Source organism: Ursus arctos, unplaced genomic scaffold (assembly GCF_023065955.2).
Source record: "Ursus arctos isolate Adak ecotype North America unplaced genomic scaffold, UrsArc2.0 scaffold_14, whole genome shotgun sequence".
NCBI lineage: Eukaryota > Metazoa > Chordata > Mammalia > Carnivora > Ursidae > Ursus > Ursus arctos.
Genome location: NW_026622808.1, coordinates 57468166 through 57489774, shown reverse-complemented (window position 1 = coordinate 57489774; position 21609 = coordinate 57468166). Strand labels below are relative to the sequence as shown.

General features: G+C 37.0%; 1 protein-coding gene across 8 annotated transcripts in view; it reads right to left on the bottom strand.

The window, feature by feature from the left end:
- LOC113256632 (contactin-4) overlaps positions 1 to 21609 on the bottom strand; it is an 877814-nt gene that overhangs the window by 292854 nt on the left and 563351 nt on the right. For all 8 annotated transcript variants that reach the window (XM_057311891.1, XM_057311888.1, XM_044385021.3 and 5 more), the window contains one exon: positions 252 to 378. In XM_057311891.1, coding sequence (XP_057167874.1) covers positions 252 to 378 — 127 coding nt within the window. The remainder of the gene's footprint in view (positions 1 to 251; positions 379 to 21609) is intronic.

Genomic DNA, 21609 nt, shown 5'->3' with positions numbered 1-21609 from the left:
AAGTGTTTTAAAAAATATGTTAAGAAATATTTAGGCTTTCAGTGAGGGGGTCAAATAGGATATTTAATTCCCAGTATAGCCAGAAACAGAAGCTGGGTACTAAACATTTCATGAACACAATGATCCCTTAGTGTCTCAGGGTAGCCTATGATGCCTATCTAAAAGATCTTTATGTAATTAGTAATCCTTAAGTACTTGTTGATTTTAATGGAAATGATATGCACGGAAACACGTGATTTAAATTAACGAACCTGATATGCGGTTTTGGATTCCCTTTAACTTCACAGTTGAGCTTCACCTTTTTCTCCTCAGAATTCAAAGGGAACATTACATGATTTGGTTCTTGAATAAAAACAGGGCCATGCAGTGTGTAGTCATCTGAAATGAGAGGAGAAAATGTCCAAAAATGAAGAACATCTTCCAAATAGGAACAACAACAGGAAACAACTACAAAATGAAAATAAGAGTGGTAAAATGACAAAAAAAAAAAAAAAAAAAAAAAAAAAAATAGTAATACACAACAGATTTAGCTTCAGCCTTTAGATGAAATTTCCTACTGAAGAGTAATCCTTCATAGATTATAACGAAGTGGAGACACAGACTCTCCTATTTCATACTGACAACTTATTTTTACTAACAACTTCCAGAATGCTTGGCATTCCCTTTCCTCTCCTCTTATTTTTCATTCCATCTGCCTTTTGCTCACCCTTTTACTTTGTTTACATTTTGTGCCTTTTACAGCTCTTTTGTGCTGCTGTCATCCTGGGAGACTGTCTAATGTCACAAAGTTAAAAATTTCTCTGCTCTGTAATGGGATAATATAATTGGAAGCAAGCAATGATGATTTCATAAATACATCAATAATGAAAAACAGCTGTGTACTGCTAAAATATGTATAAAAGTTTCTTTTTTTTTTTTTTTAAGATTTTATTTATTTATTTGACAGAGACAGCCAGCAAGAGAGCGAACACAAGCAGGGGGAGTGGGAGAGGAAGAAGCAGGCTCCTAGCAGAGGAGCCTGATGTGGGGCTCGATCCCCGAACGCCGGGATCACGCCCTGAGCCGAAGGCAGACGCTTAAGGACTGTGCCACCCAGGCGCCCCTGTACAAAAGTTTCTTAAATTGCCCATGTGAGTAAAAAACAACCTAGAGTCGTGACTCTCAAATTATCTGGTAAATGACCAGTTTGTTTTTTCCCCCAACCTATGATGGATCCATATACGGGGCTGTTTGTGTAAATATCATACAGCTGGAACCATATGTGATTCAGCACACAAATTCAGTAACACCCAAACTAGTCTATACCTGGTTCAACGATACTTGAGTATACAATGACGTATGAGTTTCTAGATGCTTTCTCTCAATTAATAGCGACTAGATATATGAAACTTACTTTATCACAAAACAGCAATGAAGTTTAAAGACTGGAATAATCCACAAACCAAACTTTAAGTAGCACTATAGAGTACATGTTTCTAGAGTACACATACATAATAAGTATTAGTCAAAATGCATCTCACCACCTATACCCATGAAAGTGATTTTCATTCTTCAAAATCTAGTTCAAGTTCTTTTTTTTTTTTCATCCTAGAAAGCTTTTCTGGACCTTTATCTTCTTTGTTTAACCACATGGTTCTTCAATTATATATCCCTGTAGCCACTTTTTTTTTTCTATAAGTGTATTTGTACCTTGCTTTTTCCACTTTGGACTGTAAGCTCCTTGAGAGCATGATGTATTGTACACATTTTGGTACGTTCTGATGTACCAATACCAAGTACAGCAGCTTATACATAGAAGATCATTAATAAGGATTTGTTCTATTTGGGTTTTTTTTTTTTTTTTTTTTTACTTTTTAATGTATTTAATCAGCTGACTTAGGCATTTCCGGATGAATTTCCACATACAAGGGCCAGTGGCTATGATATAAAGTAAGACTGAATATCACCCTGTAGCTGGCAATCCACTCCCCACTTAGGTGTGATTATTTTGAACAGTGTGGATTGCAACTGCTATACTGGAAAACCTTTATAACCAGCCTTTGTTGATAGGTGATAAGATCAGAGTAAATTCATGCAGATGTATCAGGACTGAGGAAAAAGAATAAAGCTGGCTTGGGAATCTTGGTGAAGGAAAAGAAGTAAGATGATTTCTTTTAAGGTTTATAACCCAGGCTTAAAAAAAAATTCATATGTTGAGGGTGGGATAGAAGAAAATGGAAGGAGACAAGATGACAAAACAGAATTCTATTTTATTATGGAGAAGTCAGGATAGCCAATGACCTCATGGTAAGAAAAAGCAGGATGTGAATTCAGAAAAACCATGAACTGAGAATCAATGCCTTGGGTCAACTACTAAATACATGACCTCTCTCTCCATCACCTAGTCTCTCTAGCCCTCAGTTTTCTTATCTCTAAAATAATAGGATTGGACTAGTCAGTGGTTCTATACCAGTTAAAAATGGGAAAGAATCCCTGAATATTTTTCAATGAACTTACATGCACATATATGTGAAATTTGCATTCAAAGATGACATGAATTATATTGCCACCACCACCCTCTCTCCTTACTCCATGTATAAAATCTCACATTAATGAGACTTAAACAAAGAAAACAGGATCTGCCAAAGAACTCAAAAGCATAGAGTGAAAGTACATAAACATGTAGTTTTTTTTTTTTTAACACTCACGGTTTGAAACCAGATACTTCAAAATCCAGATATTTACATTTCTGATTTTCAACAATTACATAGATTGTTTCAAAACAATTTAAACACTGGTCAAGGATTAGCTCAATTCAAATGTGAAGAATTATGTGAATTTTTGGCATATCTATTTAAGTAACAAATGTTACTCATCAGGATCACTAACATAGCACACTTGGTGGATTTTTCTCTAAGAGAGAAGTATTTCTATTGTTGTCCCAATTCCAAAATTATGTGTGTATATATATATAATATCAATCATCTCAATTCATTGGTGTTCCCTGATTTGAATTTCATACAGAAATACATGGTCTATTACTAGTAATTCCAAATAAGAATAAAACATAATAATGATTATCCAGGATGCAGCTGAGAGGCTGTGGATTAACATCTGTACTATTTCTCAATGTATCCATGCCATATTTAAATAACAAAAATGGTATTTTTTTCTGTGTATTTTGTAACAAGAATTGATAATAACGATGCTTTGCATTCACTATAAATAACACATTTCATCCAAAGTTTTTATTTTCTCTTGGTTAACCAAGCTTGCTGCCTGTAAATTAACATTAGCATAAAGGGAATGGTTATTTCAGTTTTCATCTAAGGAAATCCATAGCCTTTCAAACATGAGCTGTTTGGTTTCAAAAAGATGGAGGGCGATATTTTAGAAAGGTTAGCAATGCAGGTGTAGAAAACAGATAATCTAACTTTAAAAACTTCAGCCTAGAGTTACTATACTAACATTTTTTGACAAAAAAGATTTAAAGGGTTGCTTTGTTTCTCCCAAACCTTGAGGTAGCTGGATGAAACAGAGTCCTCAGAATGACATTCTTAGATGAAACACGAAGGGAAGCATCAGTAAGTTTGCTCTATCTCTGTGTAGTAGTGACAAACTGACTTCAAATGTCTTGAAGGTACATATGAAACACTTTGCATTTGACATTTGTAAAGCCCAGAAGATAAAGTTCACCCTTTTCTTTGTCACAGTAACTTGTTCTATAATCAGAGGGGTAGCCATGATTTCCAGCCTAGAGAAGTAAAGGAACATCTCAGAAAATGACAGAGGACAAGGTTTTAATAAGCCAACATGTTTCAGAGTTAGACCATGGACCACCTGCATCGTAATCATGTCATGGAAGGATAGAGCAAGTACAGAGCTTGTTTTTCTAAATCCCAGTCCAGACTGGCTGCACCAGAAAAATCCAGAGTCCATGAATTTGCCTTTAACCTACTTGAATCTGGATGATTCTTTTGCACACTAAATTTTAAAGCTACTAACACAGATCCTTTTGTTCCCAGCTCTCCATTTCCTAAGAGCAGAACATCAACCAGCACTGGCTTTAGACACACTCCTAAACTTTGTCTGTCGGGCAAAGTCAAACCAAAGGATCTGTGCTCAGTAACATTTACAGAAGGACTTTTTAGTACATGTTTGGACTAACAGCTGAGAGGCAAGCAGACAGGAACAGAAGATGATAAACCTAATCCACACAAAAAAATGGATGGATTTGTCAAGGTACAGGACTCATAGTGAAACTAAACCAACATTTCCTTAGAACACTCACAGTTGAATGTCAGCTGCTAATTGTGAGAACCCCCCAAGGGTTCTATGTGACAAAGAAGAGGCACTGATGTGACAAAGCAAAGGCATCCCCAGGGTGACACAGTAATCCACTGACCTATTGTGATAACTTATCCTCACTTGATACACATTACATTCGTGCTGTAACCACTACCCTTTGTTTATAAGAATGAACCTCATTTAAGTGACAGGATGTTCGGATTGATGTTTTAACTTGTGGATTCCCAAAAGGGTGAAAAATCACCCCAGTGGTTCACTTGGCTTGGAGCAGTTACAGCAATGGACTCACATTATTATCAGGGATCTCTCAGGGGAGCAGCAGGCAATTATTTTTCATTCTCCTAGAAATTCTTTTTTTTTTTTTTTAAAGATTTTATTTATTTATTCGACAGAGATAGAGACAGCCAGCGAGAGAGGGAACACAAGCAGGGGGAGTGGGAGAGGAAGAAGCAGGCTCATAGTGGAGGAGCCTGATGTGGGGCTCGATCCCATAACGCCAGGATCACGCCCTGAGCCGAAGGCAGACGCTCAACTGCTGTGCCACCCAGGCGCCCCTCATTCTCCTAGAAATTCTTGAAAATCATGGTTAAGAGAAAGAGAGAGGAGCCAGGTTGCCAATAGCCCAGATACAGTCTTTCAAATTCCAGATCATTGATCCCAGCCCCAGCCTGGGGGATTTAGTGCAGATGCCAATACTGGTACATCATGATTTCCTGGGTTCTCCTCTACTTGGAAACTGTCTGCCAGTTGGTCACTAGGCTACTTCTACGATACTACTTGCATTTCCTAAAGTTCCATATCACAGATATTCTCATGGACTAGTTCCTGAGTAAACCACATATTTGTAAAAAGAAGAGAGAAGACCTAAACTAAGGAAAGCCTCCCTTTCACATTTCAACAAAGACTGGGAAACCTTTGGGTTTTCAGAAAAGAGTAGAAATTTCATGACCAGAAATTTATTTAGGTTAAAGGTGAGACTATCCTTAAACTTTCTCCCCCTTTGTTCATCAAATACTGAAAGTTATTGGAAAACACTGTTCTCAACAAATGATTCTCAAACTCCTTTACCCATTTGATTCTTTTCTTTTTAAAATCTATTTTTGGGGGGGAGAAAAAAAAATCAATGTTTGCCAGCCAATTTCTTCTTGCTTCCTCCTGTAAATGTTTCAGAAACAAAATGTAGTGTCAGGGCTACTCTTAAAATGTTTGAAGTACTGAAAGAGATGCATAGAATCATAGAACTTTATATTTAAATGGATTATTTAATCCTGAATATATTTTCCCAGGTCACAAACTAAAAATGTACTATATCTGTAATGGAAACAAAAATGACTTTTACCTAAAAATAAAATTACCCTCTAAGAAATATAGTAATAAAACACTTTTCCACAGTGAGGTGTCACTTATTTTATCTGAAGCTTTAGGAAATCAATGATTTTACTTTTTTTTTTTTTTTTTTAATTTGGCCCATTTTGACACGTCCCCAGACTTCTCTCCTCAGCAAGCAAAATGCTGCTCAGTTAGGCTAGCAGAAGCCAGACTGGGAAAAGAAATGGGAATGGATGGGGGTGGCCTGAGTTTTTCTGAGACTGAGAAAGCTATGACTGAATCTCAGGTGATGGTGTACTCAAGGAAACAAGGTAGAGGCCCATGTATCAAGTACAGTGGAGCAAGTATAGAGCGTAATCTCCATTTCAAGTGCAAGGTCAGCAAAAGACAACATGCTTAAAGAAGCAAGCTATTGGGTAGGTAGGGCTTGGAAAAGTCCACTAATGCTAAATGTAGATCTTTTTTTATTAGGGCATCTGTAAACAATCCTAAAAGGGAGCCAGTAAAGAAAGGAAAGACATGAAAGCGCTGAGCTGTATCAGACAGCAGGTATGATCTCAAGATAAATATTTCATAGAAAGCAGCTTAGCCAAAAAAAAAAAATAAAAATAAAAATAAATCAAGCTATGCCTAAACTCATTCCTCCAAGTGTGGTCTAGAAACCTCCTGCATCAATATTACCTTACCTGGTGGTTCTTGATGAAAGACAGATTTTTGAGCCCCTGCCAGACCTACTAGATTTTTATTACCAGCACTCAGCACCGCTGTTCATTATTGTGCATTCTACAGTTTGAAAACTAGTACCTTAAGTTATGAATTGAGCACAGATGACTTTCAGCCCTAAACCAATTAAGGGTACCAAAGAAAAACAACCCTGCAGAGTTTTGTTCTATGTGCTACATCACTCTGTAGCTACCATGTGGGATGGGGTAAAAGGCCACATGTCTCCAGCAAAGCCCTTAGGTCAATGCACTTCTCTTCTGCTGGAAATATTTTTCATCTCTTGCAAACTCAGTGACTCAACTCTGCTGGGAAAGGACAAAAATGTAATACTATGATTTCATCTTAGAAAACTAAAAATACCAGATTCAATTCTACGTGTAATTGCTGTGGAGTTCCCAGGTGTTGCACCTGAGGGCTGTTTAGGCCCTTAATCCTAATGGTAGGTATGAAGTACTGCCATAACAGTCAAGAATCTAGAACTGTGATATATAGTCAATCTTCCTACAACATCAAATAGGCTTTTGATTAAACACCTGGTCTTGGGCAGAAACACTTCAATGGCAACAATCTCAATTTGGGAAGTAAACTCGAGGACACCTAATGGGGAACACAAGGATTTGAGTGTGAGCTCAGAGCATGAGCTTGTGGGTTTAGATGGGAGTTACATCTGGGTCACATCTGGAAGCTAGATAGTTTGTTACATAATGCATGCACAGAAGCATCCTGATGCAAACCAAAGTGGCACTGTCATGCTGTACCTTTTACTCTGCATCCTGTGAAGCCCTTGACCGTTCAGTGCTCTTGTGTGTAATCAGTGGGAACATGTTGCCTTATTGAATTGCAGACCAAAGCCACTTCACCAGGGACAAGGAAGGGGTAGCTCTTCTGCTAAGCTGGTTTATTGGGTATGCTCCCAGAGTCATGTTCACATTTTACTTTCTCCCTCTCACCACTTGCATCAATGGGGAAACCCAATGGGAAGAAACATTATTCATTCTGCCACCAGAGTGTTCCAAAAAGGCACACACAGGGTCCACTCTAACCTGCTGGCTGGGAGTCTTCTCTTCCGGCCTTTCTCACAATCACGGAAATTCATTTTGGCTAAGAAACTAAGGTCGGCAGCATCTCCGTGGATCAAAATTACTCACAAAATGTACGGACAGTCACCTAAGGTAATTCAGAAACAAATGAAATACCCTTAACTGATTCTCTTGATTGTGAGCATTCCTTTAAAATTGAATCTTTGATTGTGAGAAATGGTGACTGGACAGCTGTCAAACTATCATTACAAATACAATTTAGTGTTGTTAGTCTTTATAACATAAAGAGCAAGGGAGGTCCAAAGGCCCCACACAAGTGCCTATGTGTAACATTAGCCAACACACAGCATTTTTATTGAATAAGGATCTGCTTCATTCTATTTGCTTGTTCAGTTGAATAGAGCAGAGGCAAAACAAACACAAGAGGAGACAGACATGCCTGCTTAAAGGACAAGATGTTTCTTCCATCTGTCCTTGCTTCCGCCTTCCTTCTTTTAACCCCTTACATGAGCATTTTAAACAGGAAGGAGCAGAGAAGTCTGCAGACAGCCGGTATATGTTTGAAGGCAGAAAGTGAAAGAAAGTCCAAATGAGAAGTGAACTCTTCTCCTACTCTTTGTTTCCTGCTGAACAGAATAGTGCTGCTGTCATCATATGTTATGTCACACATAATGAGGACCTAATTGTATGTAATGCCAGCTCTTAGAAATGGTGGTGAGTTGTGGAAAGTGTGAGGAGATAAAAGTGGTCTCCGTTGGGGAAAAAAAAATCTGCAATGCTGAAGGAAGCTTTTACAGGAGTGGCAAAGAACAAAGGGAAATGGGTCAGCACATCCTACTCTGACCCTGACTCTAAATCCTGACACGTATCAGCAACAACGGATCTATTACTCCTTTAAATATAAGTACATGGGGGATTCTGATGTCAAGCTCCAGTTATGAAAATAAATATAAATGTCAACAAATTCAAATATTCTGTAACTCATTTGGAGGCAAAAACTGACCTAAAGGGATGTGAGGCTATATATAGCCTTAGTGTGACTATTGCTAAAGAATTATAAATGTGTTTGATTATGGAGTACTGACCCAGACTCAGCTGGAGATGTTATATAACAGTGGGTATATTTTACGGACCACGTTTTATTTCTAAACTCAGAAAAATTCTTAATTCTCAAAAATTTCTGACCCAAATAGTTTCTGATCAGAGTGTATGGGCCTATACTATGTGCCATTATCAAGTGTAAGTAGAAAACATACAGTGTGCAAAGTAGACTCCATCCCGCCCTCAACGGGTGTTTTTTCTAGAGGGACTGCCAGATGATAATCAGAGAAGTATAGCTAACCTTATCTTTTTACTTAATAAACTTTATTTTTTAGAGCAATTTTACGTTTAGGGAAAAACTGAACAGAAAGTACATAAAGTTCCCATATATCCCTTCTCTACCGCTCACAATGACGGAGTACACAGATAGCTAGATATGAGCAGGGAAACCTACAACCACCCCAAGAATATAACCAGCTGGAAGAGTCCCCAAGGAGCATGCATGCACCCTTCCCCATAATTGCTGCCCTAAAGTAACTTATAGCTTCATTATAATACATTTACATTGCAGATTTTACTCCTCCCTCTGCTTGCTCCCCCCTCCCCCAAGGGGAAGGCTGCTATGACAGTTCCAACAAGGAACATATAAGGCCAATCCCCACCTCCCCCAGCCACCACCCAGGGCCAGTAGGAGTTCCTTAGGTGATTGATTGGAAGCAACCTCAGTCAGACCTTCCTAGCTTTGCCATGTAAACCATGCAAGCATAAAAAGAAAAGACACCCCTAACCCCTAAGCCCAGAGCACTTGCCACCTCTGGGGCTGCTTGAGTGCGTATTTTCTCTTTAACTGCTATTAAATTCTTCCTTACTTAAGAGTTTGGCTCTGAATTCTTTCTTGGCCAAACTCAAGAACGAAGGTCTGCATGGAGGCAAGGAAGGGACCTGATGTTGACAGCAATTTCTCCTACTATTAACATCTTGCATTAGTTGGGGTACATTTGTTATAACTGATGAGCCAGTTGATACATTATTACTAACATCCATAGTTTACGTAAAGGTTCACTCTTTGTGTTGCATAATTCTATGGGTCTTAGCAAATGCTTTATACCATGTATTTACTATTATGATATCCATAGAATAGTTTACAGGCTCCACTCTAGTTAACTCTTTAATTCATACTCAAATATATTACTGTTTACTCATGATAGCTACTTACTATGTTCATAAATAAGAATAAGAAAAACCTATGGATGTAACTGATCAGTTTTGGCTAAAGAAGTTGGAATGAAATATCTGAGACACTAGTTCACTAAATATTATTTCCCTAGTGACATAAGTATATAGTAGATATCTATGGTTTTTGCCTGCTCAGAATCCATCATTTCTCTTTAAGGTAAGAGCATTCCACTTTTTCTTTGGTGAACCAAGTGCCCTAATTTTTTAACCTAAGTGGTTTGAATATACTAAATTCTTCTAAGTCAGGAGAAGCAGGTAGCTCAGGCCTGGCCAATTAATATTTCATTTTCCCGGAAAATTGATTCCCAAGCATATGATGCACATTTAGATAAGATTCTATTTCAGGGCTTTTCATAAAACTACTAGAAAAAAAAGATCCCTTCTATAGTCTGGGACTGCTTGGAGGGAGAAAGGCTGGAGCTTCCAAAAGCCTCCACATAGAGAATCTAAAAAAGGAGAATGAACTAACACACTGAAGGAAGCCAATAGGAAACTAAAGAATGGAGGCTGAGTTTCGATGACATCATTTGAGCTTTTGAACCAGGTCTGTTCCAAGCAAGGTTTATCCTTAAGATTCCCAGACATGTGAACCAGTGATTGCTTTTACTTAGGCAAATTTGAGTTGAATTATATCAGCTGTAGCTAAGTGACTCCTAACTGAAACTATATTCATGGAAACTAGACATCCATTTATTCCATGTCTTAATTCATGTCAGTGGTCTTCCTTCTCTTCTTTCAATTTCCTTTTGACATTTCTCCAAATGTACTTGTGTGTATAAATGCACACAAATAGGCCCTCAGCAAAATGGCAGGCAAAGGTCATCCCTCTGGAGCTACTGTTCATTTTTATGCTTCTATCTCAACCTGTTCACTCCTATAATCAACTGCTCCCTAAAAGTGTGCTCCTTTTAAATGTTTCACTTCGTCTGATTTCTGGATACTTACGACAAGCCCCATAAAACATGTCTTCCCCATGCCCTTCCCCAACACAGGACACTATTTCCTGTTGGAAAAAAATATAGATAACCATATGCTAATCCATTCCCCAGACTCTTAGCTTCTAGCTGAAATTCATACACTTTAATGGTGGCCTTTTGAAGAGATAATTAACCTACAACAGTGGTAATGCTCATAATGTGCTTTTATGTATTCTTCGTGTGCAAAAAGGCTCTCTTAGGTAGCCAGTTAAAAACGAACACAGAACTAAATGCCCCTTCCCCCCAAATTCTCATTAGATAGATAGATTTGGAAGCAGAGAACAGACATATGCATTTGAATGTGCATCCCAGGTTATTTACATGCAGGTGATCCACAATCATGAGCCACCATTTAAGAAAGAAAAATTGAGAGAATGTCAGCGACCACAGTAGCCTGTTTCAAGCACATGGAGGCTACCAGAAGTTTTAACCAAGGAAAGAGAGCATTTGTTTAGCTCTTAAATACTAGAAATGCCTCTCTTTTACGCCTTGCTGAGCATGGTGTTTCCCATTATACCTATTAATGGGGATAAATTCTTCTTTGCAATAGGAGGTGTAAATGATTTTAACAGACCTGCTTTGGCTTCTGATGTTTTGCTTATTATGTCTTAAAAATATTATAATACAGATTTGCCCAGGTTTCTGTGTGTCTGGGAAAAACAATGAACTCTTTCCCAGGCCATGACTCTAAACCTCCCGAAACCAAAGTACCTTCATTTTCAACCAAACAGAAGTATGACCAAGGTTGCCTCTTCTGTACTCAGTCATAGTTTCACACTTCCTTGGAGACCATATGTTTTAAGGCCTTCTGGGGTGAATTGCTGGTGTTCTTATCTCCTCAATGACACCCTATGTTCCCCATTGCCTTCCCTGACATTAAATTGCCTGAACGTGGAACACCTACAGGGGGCACTTTCATGTTATGTGCACTATAACTCCCCAAGTAATATTCATGAACCTTTGCAACTCTCTCTTTGGTAGCTGAAATACCCCTTGTCACTCGTTAAATGTTTCAGGTTTTCAGTTTGGCACATAGTGAATACGTCTATATATATATACACACACACACACACTAAGAAGCGTGAAAAGGAATAATCTGGGAGCTGTTCAAGCAAAACTCTGACAACATATTTCTAACAGGAAAGATCTACTAAATTTGAATTTAGTATGCTTCTCTTTCTGGTGTGTAAGTACTTTAGTTATTTTGCATATGTTGCTTAGGATACATGGCTGTCATGATGTCCCTGATGAAGTTGGGGAGGAGATAAAATTGAGACACAGTTCATGGCAGGCAGTTGGCTTCAGGGTATGAGGCTCCTTGGTGGGACACTGGCATTTTAATTGAAAGTTGGTAAGGAAACCCAAGCTAGACTATGTCCTATATCATTCTCTGACCAAATCCAGAAGTCCTGTTAGAGATGAACAAACAACCAAAATCATTCAACTTAGACAGTGATGTGCTAAGCAAAAAAGATGCTTAGGAGACTACAAATCAACTTCTTTCCCTTTCTCTAAAGATAACCGCTGTGTCTTCTATTTAGAGACATATAGAATAATGGCAATAAAAACTACCAATTAATGAGCATAAGAAGGCCAGGCTGTGTGCAAAGTAAAAACACTTGCCAAGCCTTATCTCACCCCACCAACAAGCCTACTGACTGGTCCCATATTCCTTTTTACTTGATGATGGAGAAAGAGAAGATTAGAGACAATTTACTTATAACAGGTTGCAAATAGCTGACATATGCTAAGGTTAGAGCCAAGTATTTAGTGGCACCATGGTATGCAGCGGCAATTGCTCTCTATGCATTACCACTAACAAGTAACAAAGGAGATTCTGATGTGTTGAGTAAGAATGGTATCATCAAAGGGTGCCTGGGTGGCTTGGTTGATTAAGGCTCTGACTCTTGGTTTTGGCTCAGGTAGTGATCTCAGGGTCTTGAGATTGAGCCCCATGCTAGGTTCTGCACTCTGTGCTCAGGGTAGAGTCTGCTTAAGATTCTTTCTCCCTCTCTCTTCCCCTCCAGCTTGTGCTCTCTCTTTCTCTCAAATAAACAAATATTTAAAAAAAAAGGAATGGTATCACCAAATGTAACTTCAGATTTTTAAAAAGATTTAATCTATTTATTTAGAGAGAGAGAAAGGGAGTGTGAGCAGGATGAGGGGCGAAGGGGAGAGAGAGAACCTCAAGCAAACTCCACGCTGATCGTGGAGTCCAACACAGGTTTCGATCTCATGACTCTGAGGTCATGACCTGAGCTGAAATCCAGAGTCAGACGCTAACTGACTGAACCACTCAGGACCCCTCTTAACTTCAGATTTTTAATCCAATCTCATTTTTGAGGTGAGGCACCAAAGATTTTCAGAGGTTAAATGGTTTATGAAAAGTTACATATACTCAGTGATGGAGCTCTAACCAGAATCCTGATTTTCTGATTACCAGGTGAATGTTTTTTATACAACCATCAGTTGCCTCTAGCTTACTTTTTTGGATAACAGTAGAATCAGTACACTTTTACCTAGAAATATACTGGAGGAGAATAATGGGGTCATCCCTTAGGAAGGAAGAAAAATCTATTTTGTCAATATTTATGTCTTGAAACTTTGGTTCAGGAGAAAATAAGTGAAAACCTGTTTTCTTTCAAAAGAGAGCAGAAGGGATAAATGTATTCATTATATGCTGTACTTGTTACTAATTCTTTCAAATTACAAAGTTGTTCTTTTTTAGAATTACCAGCATATTGATGTACAGAAAGGATATTTTGTCCTAAAGTATCCTCTATAGAAAACTTTATAAAAGGGGGATTCATAACCTTTCAAAACGACAAGCATAAAATTTGCATCTAATTATTGGGCATTCTGCCTTTTCTATGTCATTCTGTCATAAGGCAAAGTGGCATGCACACTGATTTGGGCAAACACAAAGCAAAAACTCTTTCTGTGAAGGGATAAATGGCAGCAGAAAATGCCATTGACTTGAATTCACAGGCTTATCAAAAGAGGAGAAAAAAACATTTTCTTGGCTTTCCTAAGACAAGGTAAAAAGCATGTCCATTAAGTTGTTGAGCCCCCTAAATAAGTCATCCACCTGTCCTCCTCATTTTACTAGCAAATGAAACTCAGGACCCTTCCCACAGACCTCGAGAGAGGAGATGGACGACCATGAGCATCTACCTTTATAACAAAAATATGTTTGTCTGAGCAAAACACCAACTAAACAGAAAGTAACTGACCGGGGATACTGGGTTAACATCTTTCATTCATTCAACAAGTTTTTATGGAGTTCCCACTATATGCCAGACCATATTCAACACACGGAGGGTAGATAGAAAAGTAACTAAACACTCTGCCCTAAGAGTGATCACATCTTAGGTTGGGGGAGGCAGACTGGAAGCAATTTATATAGTGTGTTGAAAGGTGACGGATGTTGTGAAGTAAAAAGAAAGGGCACAGGAGTCTGGGGAGGATAGTGCAAATTTAAATAGGGTTGCCAGTGACGCATTTATGCGAAGATGGGATTTTATCCAAGACTTGAAAGAGGTGAGGGAACAAACCATGAAGATATCTGGGAGGTAAATACTGCAGATAAAGGCAATGATGACTGCAAAAGCCCTCGAGCAGTGGAAAAATGCTCAGTTTATTTAAAATAAACGTTTTTCTGCTTTACCTCTTCCTTTCTTTCCCTCACACCCCTTCTCTCTCTCTCTCTCTCTCTCTCACACACACACACACACACACACACACACACACACACACACCATGGCAGCCAGTGTGCCTAGAGCCTAGTGTATAGGGGGAACACTCAGAGGAGTTAAGTAGTAGTAGTATCTATACCACTTATTAGTTCTTATTCACACTGCTGCATTCATGGTAGAGTTCTTCAACCCATATTCATATAAGCAAAAGCAGGCATTATTGCTGTATTGTTATTTTACAGACAAAGCGAGGCACAAAAAATCCACTTGAGGGGGCCTGAGATGCCCTGGCACTACTATGGTGTTTTCTTTTCCTCTCTCAAAGGATGCAAATAGAATTAGGAAACTATAATTCTTGACCGTTTTTCTTATAGAATTTTTTCCCGTAGAAAATGTCAAGATCCATAAGTTGTTTATAGCACAGGAGTGAAAAGGAAAGACTCTTGACAATAGTGCCTGGGTTCACATCTCTACTTCTGGGTGACCTTGAACAAGTTGCTTAGACTTTGTGCCCAGCTTCCCCACTTATTAAATGAAGCTTAGAGCAGCACCAATCTTACAGGGTTATCTTGAGGGTTAAACATATTAACTTTTTTTTAAAGTAAACTTCATGCCCAACATGGGGCTCAAAGCCATGACTGTGAGATTAAGAGTTGCATGCTATACCAACTAAGCCAGCCACCCAAACATCTTGATATTTTTGAAGTGTCAAGAACAGTTCCTGGCACCCAGTAAGTCCTACACCAGGAAGAAAACACAAAATGTCTACAAATTCCCTCTTTAAAGTCCCGAATTGGGTTGTGAGGGCATTGGGGATAGGGAAGAGAATAAGCCCTTGTTAACTTTTTAATGTTTCTCTAGTAGGTAAGAAGACAAACCTATTCCTCAGTGGCTGAGGTGCGATAAAATTGGAATGTAAATCACCATGGCCACAAAATTTTTGCCTCAAGGAAGGTAACAAATTGGGTCTGCACATCATTGTCCCCTTACCTCTACCCTCCATAATTAGTAGCTTGGTTGGGTCTTATACACAAGCATAAGCTGCACACACCCTATCATCAACCTTCCCCCAGGTCTCTGAATGAGTGAGGCCAAGACACAAGCTCAAAATGCTTGTCTAAATGAAAGAAGGTAACCTTGAGACACAAATGAATGTGGTAATATCTGCATTTAAAATGGAATAAAGGGAATAGAAATCCCTTTGATTGGTTTCTGTCTATTGATGTCAGGACATTTCTATCTCCATGACATCAAAAAAAGCAAAGTGTGAATCAGAACAAAAACAGGAGATATCTCTATTTTGTCAGGCAATAAAACATCCCCTTCAATAAAATGTCCTGTGTAGCTCAGTCAGTTGATCATCCGACTCTTGATTTCAGCACAGGTCATGATCTCACAGTCGTGAGACTGAGTACCTTGTTGGACTCTGCACTCAGTGGGAAGTCTGCTTGAGATTCTCTCTCTCTCCCTCTCCCTCTGCCCTTCCCCATCCCATGTGCATGCTCTTACTCTCAAATAATAAATAAATATATCTTGAAAAATAAAAAAATTAAAAAAATAAAATGGCCTTCCCTTCTGCTCCTGAAACATTTTGTTCACTATGATACTTACCTACCCAGATTATAATAGTACTTTATTTACTTGTCTATAGCTTATAAGCTTTTTGAAGATAGGAACCGGAGTCAATGTGGTCTAATTCTCCAGTCTTTACCATTCTTTCTGCCACACTGTCAATGTCTGATCCATCTTTAATGAATGCATTAATGAATGCAGGAAACAACTTGCCAACAAAAATAATTTGGTATGTAGCAAAAACAGGGCAAAAATTTAAGTATCCTAATTGCTTGTCAAGTACTATTTATAAGAGAATTTGGTGTTTCTGGAAGATCTGAGAGAACTAGCTGGGGTTTATGCCATCAAGGAAATCAAATTTTGGAGGCACCTGGGTGGCTCAGTTGGTTGAACATCCAACTCTTGATTTTGGCTCTGGTCATGATTTCAGGGCCGTGGGATTGAGCCCCACATTGGGCTCTGCACTCAGTGGGGAGTCTCTTTGAGAGTCTCTCTCCCTCTGCCTCTGCTCCTCCCCTGACTTGTATTCTCTCTCTCTCTCTGTCCTTAGAATGAATAGGTAAATGTTTAAAAAGAAAAGAAAATAAATTTTTGAATTTATGAAAATTAACATTTCATTCTATTTTACAATGGAGTACTACTTTTATGAAGTCTATTTCTAATGTTAGGTTACTCTGTAGAAGAATTCTTTCTCATTCATTCATTTATTCATCCATACAGTAAATGTTTTCTGAGCACCTGCTCGGTTCCACAAAGAGGGTTCCACATGCTTAAGATATGAAAATAAACAAAGATAGACAATGCTTCCTTCGTTGAGCATCTATTCACTGACAAGTTGATGCTTAGTAACCGAATTCAAAGAAAAAAAAAACCCATGCTCTCAACTGGTTTAAGACATGATTTAGTCTTTGAGTAGTTTTTATCATTTATTTTACTCAGAGACACATTGAAAGGAAGTTGGAGAGAAATTAATATACGCATAAAATTTTACATAAAATTTCAGGGGTTTCACAGACCTCCCTGAAGATGATTCAGAGATTTCAGGTTAAAAATTTCCAATCAAATCTGGAGCTATCATTTGTGTGTGTGTGTGTGTGTGTGTGTGTGTACACTTATTTTAAAACACAAGTTAAAAAAAAAGACCAGAAAACAATTAACAAAAGGGCAATAAACATATAACTATAACTACTTTAAATATAAATGGACTAAATGCTCCAATAGAAAGACAAATGGCAGCTGAATGGATTAAAAAACCCCCAAGATCCATTTATATGCTGCCTAAAAGAGATTCACTTCAGATCTAACACACAAACAGACAGAAAGTGAAGGGATTGAGAAAGATACTCCATGTAAATGGAAATGAAAAGAAGCTGGTATATGAAGACTCTTATCGGAAAAAAAAATGGATTAAAACAAAGATGGTTAACAAGAGACAGAGAAGAACATTATCTCACAATAAAGAGGTCAATCCAAGAAGAGGATGTAACATTCATAAATATTTATGCAACCAATATAGAAGCAGCTAAATATATAAAGCAAATATTAACAGACAAAAAGGGAGAAATTGAGAGTAATACAATAATAGTAAGGGATTTTAATTCCCCTATACACCAATGCATAGATAATGTAGACAGATAATCAATGAGGAAACACTAGCATAAAATGACATATTAGACAAGCTGGACTTAATGGATATATACAGAAAATTCCATCCCAAAGCAGCAGAAAACTCATTCTTCTCCAGTGCACATGAAAAATTCTCCAGGATAGATCATGTTAGCCCACAAAATAAGTCTCGATAAATTCATTAAGACTGAAACCATATCAAGCATCTTTTCTGACCACAATGGTATGAAACTAAAAAACAATTATAAAAAGAAAACTGCCCAAACACATAGTTACTAAACAACCGATGTGTCAACAAAGACATCAAAGAGGAAATTTAAAAAATATCCTGAGATGAATGAAAATGGATACACAACTTTCCAAAATTCATGGGATGTAGCAAAAGCAGTTCTAAGAGGAAAGTTCAGAGTTATATAGGCTTATTTCAAGAAACAAGATAAATACCAAATAAATCTTACTTTATACATAAAGAATAGAAAAAGGAGAACATAGCCTCATGTTAGTAGAAGTAAGGAAACACTAAAGATCAGAATGGAAAAAAATAAAACAGACACTAAAAAAGAAATAGAAGACATCAGTGAGACTAAAAGATAGTTCTTTGAAAATATAAATAAAATTGATAAACCTCTAGCCAAACTCATCAAGAAAAAAAGGGAGAGGGTTCAAAGAAATAAAATCAGAAATGGAAGAAAAGAAGTTACAACTGACACCACAGAAATATAAAGAATTATAACAGATTACTACAAATAATTTAAGGCAATCAAATTAGAAAACTGAGAGGAAATGCAATATTTCTTGAAACACACAACCTTCTAAGACTGACTCTTGAAATAATAGAAAATATGAATAGACCAATTACAAATAATGAAGCTGAGTCAATAATTTTAAAAACTCCTCCAAAACTGAAGTCCACCCAGACAGCTTCACATGGGAATTCTACCAAACATTTAAAGAAGTTAGTACCTATCATTTTTGGATAATTTCAGGAATTTAAAGAAGGAATGTTTCCAAACTCATATGAGGCTAGCATTACCCTAATATCAAAACCATAGATGCCACAAAAAGGAAAACTGCAGGGAAATATCCTTGATGAACATAGATTAAAAAACCCTTAAAATGAAATTTTAGCAAACCCAATTTGAAAATACAAGAAAAGGGTCATACACTCAGTCAAGTGTAACTTATTCCAGGGATGCAAGGATGGTTCAACATCCACAAATCGATCTCCGTGATAAAACACATTAACAAAACAAAGTCATATGATCATCACAAAAGATGTAGAAAAAATATTTGATCAAATTCAACAACCACTTATGATAAATAAATGATCTCAACAAAATGGTTATAGAAGGAACATACATCAACATAATAATAGCCACATATGACAAACTCACAGTTAACATAGTACTCAAAGGTAAAAAGCTGAAAGCTTTCCTCTGAGATCAAAAATAGGTCAAGGATGCCCACTCTCACCACTTTTATTCAATATTTATTGACTTTATATTTAAGCATTGGAAATCTAGCCATAGCAATTAGAAAAGAAAAATAAATAAAAGGCAGCCTAATTGGAAAGGAAGAAGTAAAACTGTCATTATTTGCAGATGACATGATATTATATACAGAAAAACCTAAAGATTTCACCAAAACACTATTAGAATCAATCAATAAATTGTCAGAGGATACAAATTAACGTAGAGAAATTGGTTGAGTTTCTATACACTAATAACAAACTATCAACAAAATTAAGAAAAAAAATCCCATTTATAATTTCATGAGAAAGAATAAAGCACCTAGTAATAAATTTAACCAAGGAGGTAGAAGATCTATACTTTGAAGATTATAAGACACTGATGAAAGAAACTGAAGATGACACAAATAAATGGAAATATATTCTATGTTCATGGGTTGGAAGAATGAATATTTTTAAAATGTCCATACTACTCAAAGAATCTAAAGATACACTGCAATCCCCATCAAAATTCCAATGGCATCTTTCACAGAAGAATTCCAAAATTTTTATGAAACCACAAAAGACCCCAAATAGCTAAAAGTAATCTTGAGAAAGAACAAGCTAGAGGTATCATGCTGCCTGATTTCAAACTGTACTACGAAGTTATAGTAATCAAAGCAGTGTGGTACTGGTGGGAAAACAGACACATATATCAATGGAACAGAATAGAGAGCCCAGATATAAACTACTTACATATGGTCAATTAATCTACGAAAAAGGAGGAAAGAACATATAATGGGGAAAAGACAGGCTCTTCAATAGATAATACTGGAAAACTGAACAGCTAAAGAATGAAACTAGATCACATTTTTACACTATTTACAAAAATAAATTCTAAATGGATTAAAGCCTTGAATGCAAGAACTGAAATCATAAAACTCCTAGAAGAAAACATAGGTAAGCTCTTTTACATCAGTCTTAGCAATACTTTTTGGACTCGTCTGCTCAGATAAGTGTAACAAAAGCTAAAATAAACAAATGAGATTACACCAAACTCAAAAGCTTTTGCACAGTGAAGACGATCCACAAAACAAAAAGGCAATCTACTGAATGAGAGAAGATATTTGCCCATCATGTATCTAACAATGGGTTAATATCCAAAGTATATAAAGAATATACACAAATTAATATTTAAAAAAAAACAAATAACCTAATTGAAAATGGGCAGAGAACATGAGTGACATTTTTCCAAAGAAGACACACAGATGGCCAACAGGCACATGGAAAGATACTCAACATCACCAATCATCAGGGAGATACAAATCAAAACTACAATTAGATATCACCTTGTACCAGTCAGATTGGTTATCATCAAAAAGATAAAAAAAAAATCATAAGTGTTGGCAAGTATGTGGAGAAAAGAGAACTCTTATACACTATTGGTAGGAATGTAAATTGGTGCAGACAGGGTGGAAAACAATATGGATCCTCAAAAAATTAAAAACAGAACAACCGTAAGGTGCAGCAATTTCACTTCTGGGTATTTATCCAAAGAAAACAAAAACACTAATTTGGAAAGATATCTGCACCCCTATGTTCGCTGCAGCATTATTTACAATAGCTAAGATATGGAAACAACCTAAATGTCCAACGATAGGTTAATGGATAAATGTGATCATGTATGTATGTATGTGTACGTGTATTTATAAATATAAATACACACAACTGAATATTACTTAGCTATAAAGAAGAATAAAGTCTTGCCATTTGTGACAACATGGTAGACCCAGAGGATAATATGCTAAAGAAAATAAGTTAGAGAAAGACAAATACCACATGATTTCATTTATATGTGGAATCTAAAAACCAAAATAAATGAGCAAAACAAAACAGAAACAGACTCATAGATACAAGAAACAAACTCATGGTTATCAGAAGGGAGGGAGATGACGAGGGGCAGCAAAATAGGTGAGGGGGATTAAGAGATGCCAACTTCCAGTTATAAAGGAAGTCATGGGGATATAATGTACAGCATAGGGAATATAGTCAGTTATATTGTAATAACTTTGTATGGTGACAGATGGTATCTAGACTTATCATGTGAATCATTTCATAATGTATAAAAAAGTTGAATCACTATGATGTATACCTGAATCTAATAATAGAGTGGATATCAATTATGCTTCAATAAAAAAACCACCAAGTAATGTTTGGCTTATATTCGAAACTTTAAAAGATTTCCTATAGCAGCAAAGTTAGTCAAAAGATCAACTATGGTCGTTTGGGTATTTCAGGATCTTGAGAAGTTGCAAAAATGAAAGTAAAATTTTTAATGACCAGGGGAAAAACTGGTAATTAGGGAGAGTTTGTTCTCTTTTAGTAGCAAAATTATAAGAAAATGTATCTTGAATGCCACAAATATTCTTAACTCTGCTGTACCTGCGAAAAATCAAGAGAAAAGTGTTGGTTATAGTGTGAGAAGCCAATCTCTATACAAAGATTAAGTGAAATAAAACTATTTTGCCTGGGTAATGACTACCCTCAAATGAGAAGGAATTGTTTGTTACCAAACTTTTGCGATCTTGCCCAAAAGGCATTTTGAAGTAGGATTTGAACAACTGTTAACATTTTCT